Source organism: Numenius arquata, chromosome 2 (genome assembly GCF_964106895.1).
Source record: "Numenius arquata chromosome 2, bNumArq3.hap1.1, whole genome shotgun sequence".
Taxonomy (NCBI): Eukaryota; Metazoa; Chordata; class Aves; order Charadriiformes; family Scolopacidae; genus Numenius; species Numenius arquata.
The window spans coordinates 5,206,721-5,226,702 of NC_133577.1; the positions used below are offsets into that span (position 1 = coordinate 5,206,721).

Here is a 19,982-nt window from a genome sequence, read left to right on the forward strand (position 1 = left end):
AAGCTCTTTCTTCTGTATTAAAGCCTTGCAACATAACAAAATAGAGCCAAAATTGGTGTTCCAAATGCAAGAATCATAGAATGGTTTGGGTTGGAAGGGACCTTAAAGATCAAGTTCCACCCCCTGCCCTGGGCAGGGACACCTCCCACCAGACCAGGTTGCTCAAAGCCCCATCCAGCCTGGCCTTGAACCTCTCCAGGGATGGGGCAGCCACAGCTTCTCTGGGCAATCTGTGCCAGAGTCATTTGCAAACCAGAAACATGGATCTGCTGCCCCTTCTTGGGACCCAACAGCTCACCAAGAGAATGTATGGGCAGAGAGACAACTCTCACTATGGTCTACTCTTCTCCTGGGACTACAAGACCGCTCACGATGCTGTTTTTCCGTTGCCCAGGTCCAGAGAAGACTGAGCAAACGGCCCTCAGACTGAGTTCATGTTTTCCAACAATTTGGATGACATCCTGAACAACCGAAGCGTAAGATGCCACCTCTGAGGTATCGTCCCCTTGTTTTGTCTTTGCCTTCTGCTTAACAGCCCAACTTCTCCAACTAATGCCTTGGGCACAATCACTGTCCGCCCATCACCAGAAAACCAGTGATTTTTGCAAAAGCTTGCTCTTCCCATTAGCTTCTGCACAGCTGGATTGGCGAACAGGGTCAGCCCGAGAACAGGCAGCCACACCAGTGAAGTGCACTGGTTTTTCCACTTTGTGTGCATTTATCTCGATTTCTTCACCAGACGAGGATAACATTCTCTAAAAGCAGCAACACAGCTAATTTCAACCAACTACTTTTTCAAAAAAAGAAAAAAATAATACTTATTGTCTTTAATACCATCTAAAAACTGGCAAAAGATATTTCTGAAGTGCTTACAGGGAAAAAGAATAAAAAGTATCATTATTTTTTGAATTCCGCACTGCAAATATTTCATGTTCATTCCTCCTTTCTCCTTAATCTTTGATGCAAATTTCAGATGAAGTTAACACTTAGTATTACAGGATAGGACCGCTGCAGATCTCCCTATTCAAAACACACACATTAAAAAATTGTATTGACTTTTACCCATTTTGGTGAGGTGTCGTGACCATTTTAACCAAAGTGCTGGCTGACACCAAGAGGAGCAGCGTGTGCCCTCCTCCCCACGCTGACAATGTCATTCATGGGACTGAGAGGGCTCGAGTACTGGGACCCGTTCTCTTTAACATCTTTATCAATGATCTGGACGAGGGGATTGAGGGCACCCTCAGTAAGTTCACAGATGACACGAAGTTGGGTGGCAGTGTCGACCTGCTGGAGGATGGAAAGGCTTTGCAGAGGGATCTGGACAGGCTGGATCGATGGGCCGAGGCCAATGGGATGAGGTTCAACAAGGCCAAGTGCCGGGTCCTGCACTTGGGTCACAACAACCCCATGCAGCGCTACAGGCTTGGGGCAGAGTGGCTGGAGCTGCCTGGAAGAAAAGGACCTGGGGGTGTTGGTGGACAGCCGGCTGAACATGAGCCAGCAGTGTGCCCAGGTGGCCAAGAAGGCCAGCAGCATCCTGGCCTGTATCAGGAATAGTGTGGCGAGTAGGACTCGGGAGGTGATCGTCCCCCTGTACTGGGCACTGGGGAGGCCCCACCTTGAGTGCTGCGTCCAGTTCTGGGCCCCTTACCACAAAAAAGACATCGAGGTGCTGGAGCGGGTCCAGAGAGGAGCAACAAGGCTGGTGAGGGGTCTGGAGCACAAGTGTTATGAGGAGAGGCTGAGGGAACTGGGGGTGTTCAGCCTGGAGAAAAGGAGGCTGAGGGGAGACCTTATTGCTCTCTACAACTCCCTGAAAGGAGGGTGTAGAGAAGCAGGGGTTGGTCTCTTCTCCCAAGTCACGGGCGACAGGACTAGAGGAAACGGCCTCCAGTTGCACCAGGGGAGGTTCAGATTGGATATTAGGAAAAATTTTTTCACTGAAAGGGTCATTAAGCCTTGGAATGGGCTGCCCAGGGAGGTGGTTGAGGCACCATCCCTGGAAGTGTTCAAAAGACAGGTTGACGTGGTGCTGGGAGACATGGTTTAGTGATGGTGTTGCATTTTGTTGTTTTGTGGGTGTTTATTTTTGTCAGTTAGGTTGATGGTTGGACAAGATGATCTTGAAGGTCCCTTCCAACCTAGAGGATTCTGTGATTCTGTGAGATCAGATGGACCACGGAAACAATCTGGATAAACCCAAGTTGCTTCCATGCCTTTTTTTTTCTTCTCATACTCTATGCTGCAAGCTGGTCCCAGTGGAGCTGCTGAGTGGGTTTAGGGGGTTGTGGAAGCAGAGGAAGCCTCAGGGCGGAACCAGGACCCCTGGGCAGTGTGGGAGAGCCTACCTGTGCTCTCTTCAAGCGAGTCAGGGTTCCAGAGTTTGCCAAATTTGATAGCAGGTCCACGTTAATATGTGCAGAGAAGCCGATTTCACCCTGTTGACACCAGATTAATTCAACTACATCCTACACCTAAAAGGAAGGTTACAGAACACGGCTTCTCTGTGCTTCGGGAGCTGGACTAGATGATCTCTAGAGGTCCCTTCCAACTCTGACAATTCCATGATTCCGTGATTCACACATTTATCAAAGCATCTGCCCCAAGCCCTTAGTCATTGTCTAATTCCACACACATTAAATTCAAAAGTTTTTGTCTCAAAGACCTCTGCAGTTCTGTTTTTGAGCAGTATCACATTCCTATTCCTCTGAAAAGTCATACTCCTAAGCTCAGAATTAATTTTTGGAGAAAATATATCCTTTCGCCTCCATCACCAGAAACAATTACTATATACTGGACACCTGTCTGAAGAGAGAAGCTTCACAACAGGCAGAGTGAGGCTGGGAAATCTGGCTGTTACTCAGGAGGACACAAAAGGAAGGAAAGAGGCACTCGGAGCTTGAGTTTACAGGCCTGAACAGGCAAAATAGTATTGTGCTTCATAAAACCAAACTTCAACAGAACTTACCTAATAATACACTGTGAACAACATAATACTTTTAATAATTTTTTCCCAATTCAAGCCTAGGTTTTTCTCTTCCTCTTTTTCCTCAAACAATTGTTCGTTAGCAGTAGACCGCAGTAATGCTAAATAACTGTTGAATGCCGTTCCTGAAGGATATGGTATTACTCTCTTTTTATGTATAATTACTTCCTGTGAAGCTTCTCCTGTCAGTTTTCATCTTCAGAATTGTCTTCTATTTGAGTTTCCTGTTATGTTTCTGATACAGAAATGTTCAGAGGGTTTCAGTTCGAAGGACAGCATTGCGCAGGTACATATAAACACAGAGCTTGTAATACTTAAAATCATATACCTTTTTGAAGTTAATGGACTAATTTTATTCTAATATGCACAAACTATAACAATTAGATGTAATTTCCAATCTTTATTACTCGTCTGTCTGTAAATGTCAAAGAAATGGATCTTGAAAAAAAAAAGAGAATCATTCCCTACCCTCTTTGTAAAAGGAAATCTGGAATCCATTTCATTTATTGCATGCAAAATTTGCATAATTTGATATTTGTTATAAATTTTAGCGTCCCTAGCTAACCATTCAAGAGGGGAACTAAATTGTTCCCTTATGCAACATCATGAGTTTGCAATCTAAGTCAGGCCTACCTTCACAGAGGAAATGCTCTAGTCAGAGTCTTACCGCACCGTGTCACCATGGTGCTATACAAATGAATTTTAAGAAAAGAAAGAATGAAGTGCACACACCCTGTTACATAGACCCTGAACACACTAGAGAACCCAAACAGTGTCGTTGTTCAAAACTAGAATTCAATTACAGAACCACAGAATGGTTTGGGTTGGAAGGGACCTTAAAGACCATGCAGTTCCAACCCCCTGCCATGGGCAGGGACACCTCCCACCAGACCAGGTTGCTCAAAGCCCCATCCAGCCTGGCCTTGAACACCTCCAGGGATGGGGCAGCCACAGCTTCTCTGGGCAACCTGTTCCAGTGTCTCACCACCCTCACAGGAAAGAATTTCTCCCCAATATCTCACCTAAATCTCACCTAGCATTCTCTAAGCAATCTCTAATCTCACCTAGCATTCTCTAAGCAATCCTGCTTCAGCAGGGGAGTTGGACTAGATGATCTATACGGTCCCTTCCAACTCTAAAAAAAAATTCAGTGAAATTCAGTAAATCTCCCCTCTTTCAGTTTAAAACCATTACCCCTCGTCCTATGGCTCCACTCTCCCCGATCAAGAGTCCCTCCCCATCTCTCCTGGAGCCCCTTTAGGGACTGGAAGGGGCTCTAATGTCTCCCCGGAGCCTTCTCTTCTCCGGGCTGAACAACCCCAACTTTCTCAGACTGTCTTCATAGGAGAGGTGCTCCAGCCCTCTGAGCATCTTTGTGGCCCTGCTCTGGACCCGTTCCAACAGCTCTTTTTTTTTTTTTGCTGTCTCTTCTGCTGTCTCTCACTTTAGTCCTTTTCCTTCTGGTTTAGTGCCTTACTTAAAGGCAGATGAGTCCAACGCTGCCCTTTCTCAATCTGCTTTTTGCACCGCCCCTTGGACAGACAGCTTACCTGAGGAAAGATCCTACAGCCTGTGTCAGTCTTTCCAGCCTTTATCTCTCCTGGCTTTACAGCACTGACCTCAGCAATACCTGTCTCGCCTGACCGCCGCTTCACCTTTCCTCCCCGCCAGCTCCGCGCTCAGACCGTGATCGCCTCCTCGCTGCATTGGCAGAAAAACGGATCAGTGATGCTTTAACCCCACCTAAGAGCGGGGACATTCCATCAGGCCGCGGAAACGGCTGGCTGAATGCATTAAGAGATGAACTTCAGAGCTGTAATTAAAGCTGAAGTTAATGTTAGATTCTCTAAAGCCAACCTTTCGCCGGTAACCACGCCGAGGGACATTCAGCACAGAAATTTTTAAACTGATCTTCCTTAAAAAAAAAAAAAATGTTTTCTTGTCTTATAAACCCTTCTGACACGCAAGTCCTCCGAGAACATCCTAAAATGATTCACATGCTAGGATCGCTGATTCCCAGTTTCTGGGGGGCTTCTGACTGTGGAAATGTCAGATAAAGTTCTGTCCCCAACTGCCAGAGAACAGAACAAACCAGAAGGAATTCACTGACAGAAAAAAAATTTAACTTTTATTAATGTGACGTTTTGCCAACGACCACTTTCAAATGGGAGAGGAATTTGTATTATAATCACAGAATGGTTAGAGTTGGAAGGGATCTTAAAGATCATCCAGTTCCAACCCCCCTGCCATGGGCAGGGACACCTTCACTAGAGCAGGTTGCTCAAAGCCCCATCATGTGATCTTTAAAATATTATTATAACGCTCATGCATTGTAAGTGTTAAGAATTGAATGGATTTAGCCAACCTGAAACTCAAACACACTCTGAAAGGCTAAGATTAATAACACATATCCTTAAACGAAGAGTTAATTCAGATGCAGGATTACCATCTTTCGTTCCCAAGGCCAGAAACTAAATGAGCCATGTGTCCTTGTCAGGATCATCACTGCGATAGAAAAAGGTCAGTCTTCAAGCAGGATTAGTGGAGATAAAACACGTGCAGATGTAAGACTTAAAATGGATTTCTCAAGAATCAGGGACTGAGACACTGTGAAGGGAAAAAACTAGAAATCCCCAACTTTTCCTCTTTGCTAGGCCACTACCCAAGGCTGTCAGAATGAAATCCATTTTAAAATCCCAGTAACCCTCCCTGTTGAAAATCCCCATTTTGATAATTCAAAATGTCAGGCTGATGCCACCTACCATGTTTTCCTTCACAAACAGAGAAGTGTCTGTCACACAGCCTCCAGTGCCAAGCGCAGCCGGTCACCCCAAGCCACGTGGGGGAACCACAGTCCGAGCTGGAGCCAGGTGCTCTTGTGGCCAGGAAGGCCAGTGGAATCCTGGGCTGCACAGGGAAGAGTGTGGCCAGTAGGTCGAGGGAAGTCATTCTCCCCCTCTACTCTGCACTGGTGAGGCCACAACTGGAATACTGCATCCAGTTCTGGGCTCCCCAATTCAAGAGGGACAGGGAACTACTGGAAAGAGTCCGGTGAAGGGCAACGAAGATGATTAAGGGATTGGAGCATCTCCCTTATGAAGAAAGGCTGAGAGAGCTGGGGCTCTTTAGCCTGGAGAAGAGAAGGCTGAGGGGAGACCTTATCAATGCTTATAAGTATCTAAAGGGTGGGATGAAGGAGGAGGGAGCCAGACTCTTTTCAGTGGCTCCCAGTGAGAGGACGAGGGGCAACGGGCACAAGCTGGAACATAGGAGGTTCCACTCAAATATGAGAAAAAACTTCTTTACGGCGAGGGTGACAGAGCCCTGGAACAGGCTGCCCAGGGAGGTTGTGGAGTCCCCTTCTCTGGAGATTTTCAAGACCCGCCTGGATGCAGTCCTGAGTAACATGCTCTGACATGCTCTGGGCAATCCTGCTTCGGCAGGGGAGTTGGACTAGATGATCTTTATGGTCCCTTCCAACTCTAAAAAAAATTCAGTGAAAATTCAGGGAAATTCAGTGAAAATTCAGTGAAGTGTGACAACTCCCTTCACTCTGTCCTCCAAGAACAGCCCCATTGGAGAGCCGTCACCCTCACCCACCACTGCCTCTCTGGGAATTCCTGTCCTGCACGACCCAAGAGGGTTGGTCTCACACAGAAAGATCTGATATTCACATTTTAAAGGACAGATGTTAACTTCATGCATAGGCATCATGGGAAAGAGCGCTAGCAGAAACATGAAAACGTGATTATTGAAGAGTGACAGACACATTGGAAGCTTTATTTATAGAATCAAGTAAAGATTACCCTAATGATCCTTTAAAGGTCTGAAAGCACATGTATGTAATGTAATGTGGATTGTGGGAGAGCTGGGACCCTTTAGCCTGGAGAAGAGAAGGCTGAGGGGAGACCTTATTAATGCTTCTAAGTATCTAAAGGGTGGGTTGAAGGAGGATGGAGCTGGACTCTTTTCAGTGGTTCCCAGTGACAGCATGAGGGGCAACGGACACAAGCTGGAACATAGGAAGTTCCACTCAAATATGAGGAAGAACTTCTTTCCGGTGAGGGTGACAGAGCCCTGGGACAGGCTGCCCAGGGAGGTCATGGAGTCCCCTTCTCTGGAGATCTTCAAGACCCGCCTGGATGCAGTCCTGAGCGATGTGCTCTGGGCAACCCTGATTTAGCAGGGGAGTTGGACTAGATGATCTCTAGAGGTCCCTTCCAACTCTGACAATTCCCTGATTCCGTAAATGTAATACACACATTAGCAAATGGTCAGGGGAATAAAAAACTGGAAGCACGGCTGCTAAGCAACTCCTTTATTTCTGCCTACGTGAAAAGGCAAGTCTAAGAGAATAAAGCTAAAAACCCCCACATCCACACAACTTACGAGTCATGGAAAACATGAGTTGCACAGAAAAAAACCCCAAAGAATTCATTTTTCAGAAGTGCTGGGATGGCATATCAAAAGCAGTGAAGGAACTAAAAAAATCCTTCCTTCTTGATAGGCAGATTAGCCAAAATAGCACACACGTCCCCGTGTGCCTCCTACATTTTCTGAAGAAAGTTCCAAAATTAGACATGAATATACTAAGGTGAAAGGGGCATTTTTGAAGAAGCCTTTTTATTCTTTTCAATTAGGTAGCATAACAGGATCCTCAAGAACCAGCAGGTACCGACAGTCCCAACACACACGTGCTGTGTGTGTCCAGACGACAAAAATGACAGCACTCATCTTTCCTGCTCTCTAAACTCTCATTAAAGAGAGGTAGACACCCAAGTGTGGCGAGTAAAATAAGGCGACCAAATTACCATTGCCAGCTGCAAGCAAATCCTCAAGAGCGCAGAGCACATACTGACCCATTATACCACAGTGAAAGCCACATCTATCACACCACAGTGGAACTTGAAAAAAAATATTAATGCTTGAGAGTAAACTGAAGGGGACAAAAAATATGTCTTAAATCAACCCTCCTGTAGTATCAGGATACTGCTCAATAAAGAAACATCATCATCATTAAACTAGTACTCCACGCGATCTCAACAGAAGGGTTGAAAAAACTTAATTTTGATGAAAAGATCAATAGTGTGACCTCCTGCCTTTCAAGTTGCTGAAAGTACAAAACGAAATTGTTACAGATGACTACCAGCTCTACGCTTACAGAACTGAACACTGTCTTTTTTTTTTGGCCGAAGAGAGTAATTTCACTTGAGGCATGACTGAAATTCTCAACTTCTGCTTAAAAACAAGCCCTTGCTAAACTTGACAGATCCTCTGAATCAAAAGGAGAGGAATTAAGTTTAAATCCAACTTAATTCTAAAAAAAACTAATATAAATTCCTTCCTTCAGTCGCTTTACTGTTGCATGACTGATGCCCCAGTTTTAACAAAATCCAACTCTAATTTTCATCGAGGCACATTTATGTAAGGACATTATACAACTTGATGTTGAAGATAGACAGCTTAGGCATTTCTTCGCTATGGTTCACATGACATGAGTGACTGATTATCCAGGTTCTGCACTAAGGAAAAAAAAAAAAAAGAAATAAAAAATGAAGCTCGCATACCATTGTAAAAATCATTGCTTTGCTGTACTGGAACACAAATCTCAAGAGACAGCTCCTAAATCAGAACGTTGGAAGACAAATATACAGATGAAAGTACAACGCGACTTTCAATTTTCTTGTTAGTTCAAAATAATTCTTCATGCAAGAACACACAACACACTCATACATCACAGGGACGCGCAGAACTCTCCCATTTAGGAATGAAGGATTCCACGTCAGCCTAAAAGCACCCTACAGTTTGATGTTGCTTTGAAAATATGTCACACAAAATGACACGTTTCTCAACAGAAGTCACGTCCCTCCAGTAACAGATACTCATTTATCAATAGCTGGGAAAATCAGAGTTCAGGAAAACTTAAGGAAAACATCTCTCTCTGCACTTAGGCAAAACATTGTTACTACACAAGGATCGAACCAGAAAAAAAGAATAAATTCAAGATATAGAAGCGACTTCTATGAGAAATTAGTTAAATGGGCCAGTAACTTCCATTTGCTCTGAAACTAAGCCTAATACATACCATCAACCTCAACTCCAGCAGCAGCTTTTTAAGGATTGACAAACATCCTGTCATGTTAGCCCCTTGAACAAGTTAAACCCAAAGCTTTCTTTTCCCCCTCCAAACTAACCCCAGTGATTCATGCACGGCTAGTACCATGTTATAAGGTGCTGTAAGGAAGGAAGGATATTAATGCTACTAAGACCTAGACACCAATAAATCATGGCTCTCCAGGTTAGATAAAGCAGCATAACTCTGGCTGGAGTTATGATACAGTTCTATAAACTTACAGAAGCTAGAAAATGGAAATAAATACCTTCTGTTTCACAAGCCATAGGAACAATAGAGCATCTAAAGAAATCAGGGTGAATGTGTGAAAATAACAGGAAATACTTGTGCTCCCCAGCCTCCCAGTTGCCCCAGAATTTTATGGCAGCCAAACACAGAAATAGTTTTCAGAAAGCCACCAATTTGGCTTCAGGTAATTGTATAATTCTCCCACCACCACACTCAGTGCACTGCCCATCACCAGCCACTTAAGTAGCCTTCACCTTTCCTCTTCACTCAAATGGTGTTGTACACGCTCATGCACAGGTGACATTTTATAAGACACCGAGCACATCTATTTGACACCTACTGAAGGTTTCACTTGACAAAAATCCAAGTTTATGTAGAAAAATTCAAACCATGCATTGGCAACGTATTCTGCAACTCTATTTTATGGCAATAAAGGATGTCTTCAACGTATTAAGAAGTCTAATCTTAACTGGTAGAAAAAAAAAAATCTAAAAGTTGAATTTACAAAATTCCATTTACATCAGTGAAGCTTCTTTGCATGATTTCAGAAATCAACCCATTTTTCATTCAGATTCACAAAGGTAAGTAATAGGTATGGGACAGGTATAGCAATGATGTGCTGAATTAAGATCTACTTTAAAGATGAAATAGTGTATCTAGAACAACATTATTGCGTGTCCAGCACATTCAGTTTGCTGAACGCTCCCCAAAAGCAAACTGGCAAAACCACCGCATGCAGATGATAGTCCATTAAAAACCCCAAACAATAAAAAACCAATCCAGAGAAGGCCTTACCTAGCTGTTTCTCTCGTTCTTCTCTCCGTTCCCTCGCAAGCCGTTGCCTGTCATCAACCTTTAGTATCGTTGGATGATCTGCAAATGGAAGGAGGGGGAAAATATTAGGCATACAGCGTAAAATCAGAGTACCATAAAATGGCCTTTAGGGGAATGACCATTAAATAACACTAGTTATTCTATTTTCAAAATAGATCACATTTCCAGAAATCCATCTTATGAAAAAAAAAGATGGAACAATTAAAAAAAACAAAAGCAAAAAAAGAATGTATTCTAACTATCAAGATGTAAAAACATTCCCAAAGAATGGACCAAGCTGTAACTCTGAACTCCAAGCTTGACGACTGCCCGTGAAAACCCAGGAAGAAGTTTTGTCTTGTTTCCAAGCCTGTAACAACTCGGTTGCATCAGAGCGTTCTGACAAAATATTCTCTATTATTCCACAACCTCTCTCCAAAATGCATCCACAGGAAACTCTATTATAACGCAGCACGCTCTTGCCACCAGTATTGCCTCAAAAACCCAATAAGCTCTATCTCAGGAGACTGAAGCAGCTCAATACCCAAGCTTGTTGAGCTTCTGAAGACAGCATGATATTGAGGGCGAGGGAGATGATTCTGTCCGTCTACTCTGCTCTGGTGAGACCCCACCTGGAGTACTGCATCCAGCTTTGGAGTCCTCAGCACAGGAGGGACATGGACCTGTTGGAACAGGTCCAGAGGAGGCCATGAAAATCATCAGAGGGCTTGAGCACCTATCCTATGAAGACAGGCTGAGAGAGTTGGGGTTGTTCAGCCTGGAGAAGAGAAGACTCCAGGGAGACCTTATAACGGCCTTCCAGTACCTCAAGGGGTCTACATAAGAGATGGGGAGGGACTCTATCAGGGAATGTAGTGGTAGGACGATGGGTAATGATTTCAAGCTGAAAGAGGGGAGATTTAGATTAGATATTAGGAAGAAATTCTTTCCTGTGAGGGTGGTGAGACACTGGAACAGGTTGTCCAGAGAAGCTGTGGCTGCCCCATCCCTGGAGGGGTTCAAGGCCAGGCTGGATGGGGCTTTGAGCAACCTGGTCTGGTGGGAGGTGTCCCTGCCCATGGCAGGGGGGTTGGAACTGGATGATCTTCAAGGTCCCTTCCAACTCTAACCATTCTACGATTCTATGATCTCCACAGATGTTCGTGTGGGCACGTGTTAAATGCTCTGGAGAACGCAGTCCATCCCACAGACTGGTATAATACCAGTAAAGTAAAATGGTAGTTTCCTCAACTATCCTTGTAGATTGAAAGTTATCCATATGATTACTTTAAAAAAATCTCTGCAAATGGCCACTTGGATCTCAGCAATAAGACTAAGAATAATACGAAAAATCTGTGTCACACCCAGACTTGACTATAAAAATTCAGGGTTGGTTGGAAAAACATCACTTGCTCCATGAATTCTCTGGAAAACAACAAAATGCTCAACAGCATCCTACTTCCAGCCTCAGTGGTGGAGCTGTTCCAGACAAAAAGGGAACAAATTCCAAGCTCATCTCAGCACGCTGCCAACACTAATTTCCCACTCATCCGTAGCTCATTCTGTTAAATCTGGAAAGCTGCTCATTTTAGGCTTTTTTAACAAGCACTGAAAAAAATCCGCTTTGAATAAAAACACAAGTAAACAAAAAAAACCCGCAGAAAAATAAAAAAGATTTCTCGTTATAAAGAAATGCTCTGATTTATTTTAGTATTGAGGGGAACTCAGCTTTTCAAAGTATTTTAAGATAGAGAGCTACCTAGAATACTGCCACCATGGAAGTGCACCTAAAAGCAAGGCAACAGATCCTTTTCACTATTCAGTGTGAATAAACGAGTAAGGAATTTGTCAAAACATGTAAAGTCAATCTATTTGTGTATACACTGCATACCTACCAAAAAAGTTACTAGCAGAACAATACTATGGGTCATAAAAATGAGGTTAAAGATACTTGCAAAAATAAATCCCCAAAGTGAGGATGTGCTAGACAGCTTTTGAGTAGTTATCTGAATTAAATAAAAAAAATCAGTAATGTACATTTCATACCCTAACAGAAGTTTCTGCATCGGGATGACAGGATTTCTTGGATGAAAGGGTGGTGAGACACTGGAACAGGTTGCCCAGAGAAGCTGTGGCTGCCCCATCCCTGGAGGGGCTCAAGACCAGGCTGGATGAGGCTTTGAGCAACCTGGTCTGGTGGGAGGTGTCCCTGCCCAAGGCAGAGGGGGTGGAACTCGATGATCTTTTAACCCAAAGATGGTTGGATCCTTCCAACCCAAACCATTCTGTGAAAGAGTTCACTGACAACTAGCTTCAGTTTCATTGTTCTTGAACTCTCATGAGTGAAAAACTCTCATCTCAACAACAGTCAGAGACTACAGCCCCAATTAATGGCAGTAATAGTGATGCACAGTAAGAGCCAGAAGGAGAAAAAACATTGCCAGAGCCTGTAGGAAGAAGCATGTTTGAACACAATAGTCCCAGTGAAAGGTGCAACAAGTGAACAAGTCACCAGCAAATACAAAGGTAGCCCACCACCCCGTTACAGATCATGACATTAATGTTGGTTGAAGAGCACACGGTGCTGCCATTTATAAAACTTGCCATAGATTTATCCAATGTACGGTGTAGATTAACATCTGGCTGATGTTAAAGAGTGTGCCGACTTTCACGCAGACTCTTCAGCATGCAGACACGGGTCAAAAGGGTAATAATATTCTTTCTCTCTGGTGGCTGACACAGGAGAGTCACAAAACATGAATTTCTGTAGCATGAGTAATTAGTGCTAGTGGAATAACGCACACTCAATATATGAATTCCCCTGGAAAGCAAGGATTCCCTTCAAGGCCTGTCAGCCAAGTCAATGTAACATCGAGTTGACAGAGAATGATGAGACACAGGGGAATAACGTAAAATCCTGCTTCTTTCAGAATGTACTATTCTCCTTCCAGCTTTTTTTTTTTTTTTTTTACCCCCCCTCCTTTCTTGAGAGCAGAGATTTCCCTCTCGGGGAGAAGCAGCAATTCTTCAAAGAGGCAGGAGGGTTACACGGACAGGCAAACTGAAAAGGTCTCCCTTAAGAATTCCTAATTATAAGCAACGGAAGGAATAAAATACATTTATAAAGCTGCCCTCTGCCATTCTTTTTGAAGAGACCCAATTATTTTTTCTATATCACACACCTGATAGCGTTCACACACGCACACAGCTCCTTCTCCCAACACCCCAGGATGGTAGAACAATCGTAAAGAATTCACATTAAGTTGCAGGCTATGCAGAGTGTAAGCGTGTCTTCAGTAACAAGCTCCTTCGCATACATTTGGGAGCACAAAGAGCTAAATCAATATTGGCACAAAGATGGGGATAACACCTTCGCAGCAGACCAGCATTGCCTTTGCTCTGCTAGAAGCTGGAGCATAATGCTACTAGTGAAAAATCTTACCCTGTTAATTAAAAAGTCTTTTCTAAGCCTTGAAAAGGATTCTTCATAGTTTGGCTACAAGCCCTATCTCCAACAACGACGTTCTGAATCCAGTTGATCTGGTGACACCCCCAGTACACACCTTCAAATTGCGGCAAAACAAGAAAGTTTACTGGACCTGCTCCCCATTTTATTTCTCATGTCTCTGCTCATTAACACCCCGCCAGGCAAATACCTGGGGACCGGTATTTCTTCTGATTCAGTAGAAATACCAGGACAAACACACAAGGTACTTTATGCTCTCTCTTGCTCATATTCATCATCAGGCAATAGCTTGAAGCTGATGCACAGGGAGACGGGAAATGTGTCATTTGCAACAAATCCTGCAAGAACTCATCAGTTCTTACAGAAATAATTGCTAACTGGGCATATGCAAAGCATTGCAGAGAACACTCCATGAAGACCCATGTGCTGCTGCAGAAGCTGCAGTTTGGGTACGATGCAATGAGTGTGAATTCAAGCTCAGCAACCAATCTGACTACACTTATACAACATACAAATGTTTCATATTACAGAATCATAGAATGGTTTGGGTTGGAAGGAACCTTGAAGATCATCGAGTTCCAAACCCCCTGCCATGGGCAGGGACACCTCCCACCAGACCAGGTTGCTCAAAGCCCCATCCAGCCTGGCCTTGAACCCCTCCAGGGATGGGGCAGCCACAGCTTCTCTGGGCAACCTGTTCCAGTGTCTCACCACCCTCACAGGAAAGAATTTCTTCCTAAGATCTCATTTAAATCTCCCCTCTTTCAGTTTAAAACCATTACCCCTTGTCCTGTCACTCCACGCCTTGATGAAGAGTCCCTCCCCATCTCTCCTGTAGCCCCTTTAGGGACTGGAAGGGGCTCTAAGGTCTCCCCGGTGCCTTCTCTTCTCCAGGCTGAACAACCCCAACTCTCTCAGTCTGTCCTCACAGCAGACGGGCTCCAGCCTTCCCATCATCTTTGTGGCCTCCCCTGGACTTGCTCCAACAGATCCATGTCCTTCCTGTGCTGAGGACTCCAAAGCTGGACAAGATCTCCATAGCTGGTTATTATCACTGAGAGATTAAATAAACTATAGTTCTTATAAAGGGGAAAGTAATTTTGTACCTCTTGCTGGAAATTAAGCCTCTGTACTACATATGAAAACCATATTTTTCAGAAACTTACACCACTTACTGTGAGTTCAAAATTATTTTTAAGAATTTATTAGTTCATTGAAAAGAGCTTAGAAGCCATGAACGGTATTTTGCAGATGCCACTCATTTTTGGTCCCTAATTATATTAATGAAAGGAAAATGCAAGGTTTTCAAATCTTCTATATAATTAATACTCACTGAACTGTTCAGCTCAATTGACATTTATAGGAATTAGGTTGTAATTTTGCCAAATTAGTAATTATCATATATACTTACTACATATGGCCACTTTCTGTGGCTCAGGTAACTGTCAGCCGCACTCTGCGATTTCAAAAGTCAAAGTACTACTATTTTTCATTTCCATCTATAATCCTCTCAATGTCTTCTCACAAATGGCTGCCTCCCTTCTGCCCTTGACTCCAAGGGTGTTAATTTCTGGTACTAAAGGGATGAAAGTCTGCCACAGACTTGGTAGACAAGGGCAGAGCGACTGACGTCATTTACCTGGACTTATGCAAAGCATTTGACACTGTCCCGCACGACATCCTGGTCTCAAAATTGGAAACTCATGGATTCGATGGATGGACCACTCGGTGGATAAGGAACTGGCTGGATGGCCGCATCCAAAGGGTTACAATCAATGGCTCAATGTCCAGGTGGCGGCCAGTAACGAGTGGTGTTCCGCAGGGGTCGGTACTGGGACCAGTACTATTTAACATCTTTGTCGGTGACATGGACAGTGGGATAGAGTGCACCCTCAGCAAGTTTGCTGATGACACCAAGCTCAGTGGTGCAGTTGACACGCTGGAGGGAAGGGATGCCATCCAGAGGGACCTAGACAGGCTGGAGAGGTGGGCTCGTGCAAATTGCATGAAGTTCAACCAAGCCAAGTGCAGGGTCCTGCACCTGGGACGTGGCAACCCCAGGCACAAATACAAGTTGGGTGGAGAATGGCTGGAGAGCAGCCCCGAGGAGAAGGACTTGGGAGTGCTTATGGATGAGAAGCTCAACATGAGCAGGCAGTGTGCACTGGCAGCCCAGAGAGCCAACCGTGTCCTGGGCTGCATCAGGAGAAGTGTGGCCAGCAGGTCTCGCGAGGTGATTCTGCCCCTCTACTCTGCGCTCGTGAGACCCCTCCTGGAGTACTGTGTCCAGCTTTGGAGTCCTCAACACAGAAAGGACATGGACCTGTTGGAACGGGTCCAGCGGAGGGCCACGAGGATGATCAGAGGGATGGAGCACCTCTCCTATGAAGACAGACTGAGAGAGCTGGGGTTGTTCAGCCTGGAGAAGAGAAGGCTCCGGGGAGACCTTATAACAGCCTATCAATACCTGAAGGGAGCCTACAGAAGAGCTGAAGAGGGACTCTTTGTCAGGAAGAGTGGTGACAGGACAAGGGGCAATGGTTTTAAATTGGAAGAGAAGAGATTTAGATTAGATATAAGGAAGAAATTCTTTCCTGTGAGGGTGGTGAGGCACTGGAACAGGTTGCCCAGGGAAGTTGTGGATGCCCCATCCCTGGAAGTGTTCAAGGCCAGGCTGGATGGGGCTTTGAGCAACCTGCTCTAGTGAGAGGTGTCCCTGCCCATGGCAGGGGGGTTGGAACTAGATGATCTTTAAGGTCCTTTCCAACTCTAGCCATTCTATGATTCTATGATTCTATGAAAGGGATAACTGAAAGGGATGTCCAGCAGAAAACAAGAGCCAGTTTGTACATTAGTTCATGGGGGTGCTGCGGGGAGAAAGAAATATGAGCCACAGCATTATTCAGGAACAGTGTGGTAAGTAGGACCCAAGAGGTGGTCGCCCCCCTGTACTGGGCACTGGGGAGGCCCCACCTTGAGTACTGTGTCCAGTTTTGGGCCCCTTACCACAAAAAAGACATTGGGGTGCTGGAGTGGGTCCAGAGAAGGGCAATGGAGCTGGTGAGGGGTCTGGAGAGTAAGTCTTGTGAGGAGAGGCTGAGGGAGCTGGGGTTGTTCAGTCTAGAGGAAAGGAGGCTGAGGGGAGACCTTCTCACTGAAAGAAGGGTGTAGCCGGGGGGGGTCGGTCTCTTCTCCCAAGTCACAGGCAATAGGACAAGAGGAAATGGCCTCAAGTTGTGCCAGGGGAGGTTCAGGCTGGATATCAGGAAGAATTTCTTCACTGGAAGGGTTATCAAACATTGGAATGGGCTGCCCAGGGAAGTGGTTGAGGCACCATCCCTGGAGATATTCAAAAGACAAGTTGACATGGTGCTCAGGAATATGGTTTAGTGTTGGTGGTGGTTTTTTGGTTTTGTTGTTGGGGTTTTTTTTTGGTTTTTTTTTTTTTAAGGTTGGACTAGACGATCTTAAAGGTCCCTTCCAACCTAGGCGATTCTGTGATTCTGTGATGGAAAGATGCATTGCTTTGATGTCAAACTCTCTTCCCTCTGCCCAGCTCCCTTTGCACTGCCGTGCAGGCATTTAGAGTTATCTTGGGCTCCTAATATTTTTTCAGCCTGTAGACACCTTCCAGACAACAATGACATGGTTTATAGCGACAGCTGTCACTACTACCACAAAGTCTTTGGTTTTTAACCAAAACACTGTTTGACACAAAATTCATACGTAGTCCTAAGAAAAAAAAAAACGCAACCATGAAAAACCCCAACCAAAAACCACAAAGCACCAGCTCTCAGGAACTCCCTCTTCAGTGCAGACTCTCAGCAGAGCTAAACCCTGCACATGTGTCTGTGCCCTCCATCTCTCCGGCCCCAGGAATTCTGCATTCCTTTCTACACACCAGCACAGATGAAGTGAATGCAGGAGCAGCTACGATCCCTCCTGAGAAATGAAAACTGGGATTGAACGACTCCAGGATAAAGTGGATATTGAATGTTACCCAACGCCAAGAGCTGCGTTTTTGCCGTGGAAGCGAGTAACGTTATCTCTATTCTCTCTTCTTTTTCCCACTGCCTTTCTGATTGAGAGCGGCCAAGAACGCTGTGCTGGACCCAGCGCTGCCCAGAGCATGTGAGGTGAGATCTGAACGCAGACAGCACCGGGATTGCTTTCCTGGGGACATCGTCCAAAGGTACCCAGGTTTGGGGACAGAGAAGAGTATGTCAGTACAAAACAGCCACTGAGCTGCCAGGCTGAAGAGGATATTTATGTGCTCTTCTGGATCTTGGTCTAAGCATGCAAGTGGAACAGCCTCTCGGCATCCAGGACTACTTTAAGGATTTTAGCACATGGATTTTCAACTATGTAAGTGTACAGTGAATTAAACCCACACAAAGTACCAATCGGGTATGATGAAGTAAAGACAAACATCCGCCCACCGCATAGATATATTACAGAACATGGCATGCTTTGTGATAAGTGAGGAAATGACTGAACGGAAGCATGTTTCTATGAAGCTGTAAATCCTTGCCTGCAGCGGGTAATTCTCAGGCAAGCCCATATGCAAGTAGAGGGGCTTCTGTTGCCTTATCTCACTTCCCAACCCTCATTCCTAAACTATACTAAAAGTAGGTTGTTTTTTTTTTCAGTTTTGCTTCTTTGCAAACAAGCAGAGATTCCAGCCTCACTAAATATCAACAGTCACTGCTACCAGTTTTGACTGAAACATTGAGAGAGGTATGAGAGCATCAAACATTTTAAAAGTTCCTAAGACGACAACTGTTTTTCATGGACCATTGAGGGAAACGGTCTTATAACATGAAGCATGTGGAACAGTGTACCTGGCTTCGTTCCGGTGTTGCTTTGTCCTGAAGTGACTTTCTTGTCTTGTGTTTTAGACCCTTCAGCTGCTAGAATAAAGAAGAAAGGAAAGAGATTAATTAACCATATGACTAAACATCAGCTCAACCACTCTTATTATGATAACGCAACTTAAACATCACCGAATTCCCTTTAAAACCAGCCCGTTCTGAAATGCCACTTCAATACCATTCTACACCATTTTGCATAGAAAAAACCCTGAAGGTTACACAGAAAACACTGAAGCCACAATACAAGTTTCCCATCCAAGTTGAGGAAAGAACCGCAAGAAGATTCCATTTGAGCAATGTTGGTTTTAATAAGGTGTATGTTTTTCTTTTTTTCCATGCTATGCTAATGCTATATATGCAGCTAGTTTTCCTAGTGATGCTTTGGAAACCACTACTTCAAAAAGAAGAGCAGCCTTTAATTTTTTAATTTTTTTAAATTTAATTTCCCTTGGAGGAAGCTGACTTAATCACACTGATAAGAGCAAGTTAGTGGGAATGACAGAATTAAAAGGCAGATGAAGAAGCAAACATTCAAACACATTGCAATATCCGGATGCAATGAGGAAACCGTTGCTAAAGGTGACTTGCAGGTCCTTGGTTTCTGAAGATACGGTACAAGATACTGGTAAAAGCTTCACAGACTGTTTACAAATTATTAACATGCTCATTATGCAGAACTGAAGAGAGAACGATTTATGACCTGAATGAAACCTAACAGAGGAGATATTCCCATTATTTTCAATAGATTTTTGATCAGGTCCTGTCAGTCCAGAAAGAGATAATTCTGTGGCTCTGAATGCCCCTTTCAATAACCCTTTATAAAGAAAAACCAAAAGATTCATTATTATAGTTCAAAACACAACCGTATCTGTGGCTCAGCATCTATTTGTAATTAAAAGCCATGCCAGGAAATTGGATGCCATGAGCTTCTCAATTTACTAATCTTCATGTCCAGCAGTTGCACTACAGCTGTGTTTGGAGTCCAGAACACAGCAATCTGGGAAGTCTCTAAAGACAGACTGTAAGAATTCTAAGAACCCTTCCAACAAATAGCTTGAAAGTATTTGTGAGCAAGGATAAAGAGGCAGTTATATCAATAAAACATAGGGGAGGAAAAAAAAAAAAAGCAAACCCACCCCACAATTAATTTAAATTAAAATATGACTACAAATGAAAATTGGAAAAAATTAATTACTCCAGCTTTAAAGTGAAACGGGCATTACTGTATTAGATGCAATTTAGAAAACATAATTTAAAAAAGTTTTTTTCAGAAGGCTCCAAGCAATTTCTTACGCTTGTCAGCTCCAACAATGTACACTTAGGACTTAGTGCCTCAGTGAGTTCATTCCCTTCACTGCCTGCCAAAAGTCTTCTCCTTCCATAGGCACATTTCGGGATGAACATAAAGGATAAAAGGCAGCAGGAGGAGCCTATGGGACACTTACTGCATCCTTTTTGCAGGCGAGGGAAACAGAAAAATAG

The 19,982-nt window shown here is 44.2% G+C and overlaps 1 protein-coding gene across 1 annotated transcript in view; it reads right to left on the reverse strand.

The window, feature by feature from the left end:
* MAP7 (microtubule associated protein 7) overlaps nt 1-19,982 on the reverse strand; it is a 130,335-nt gene that overhangs the window by 37,400 nt on the left and 72,953 nt on the right. Inside the window, exons 2-3 of the mRNA XM_074144616.1 lie at nt 18,471-18,539; nt 10,146-10,223 (exon numbers count right to left, since the gene is read on the reverse strand). Of these exons, the coding sequence (XP_074000717.1) occupies nt 10,146-10,223; nt 18,471-18,539 (147 nt within the window). The remainder of the gene's footprint in view (nt 1-10,145; nt 10,224-18,470; nt 18,540-19,982) is intronic.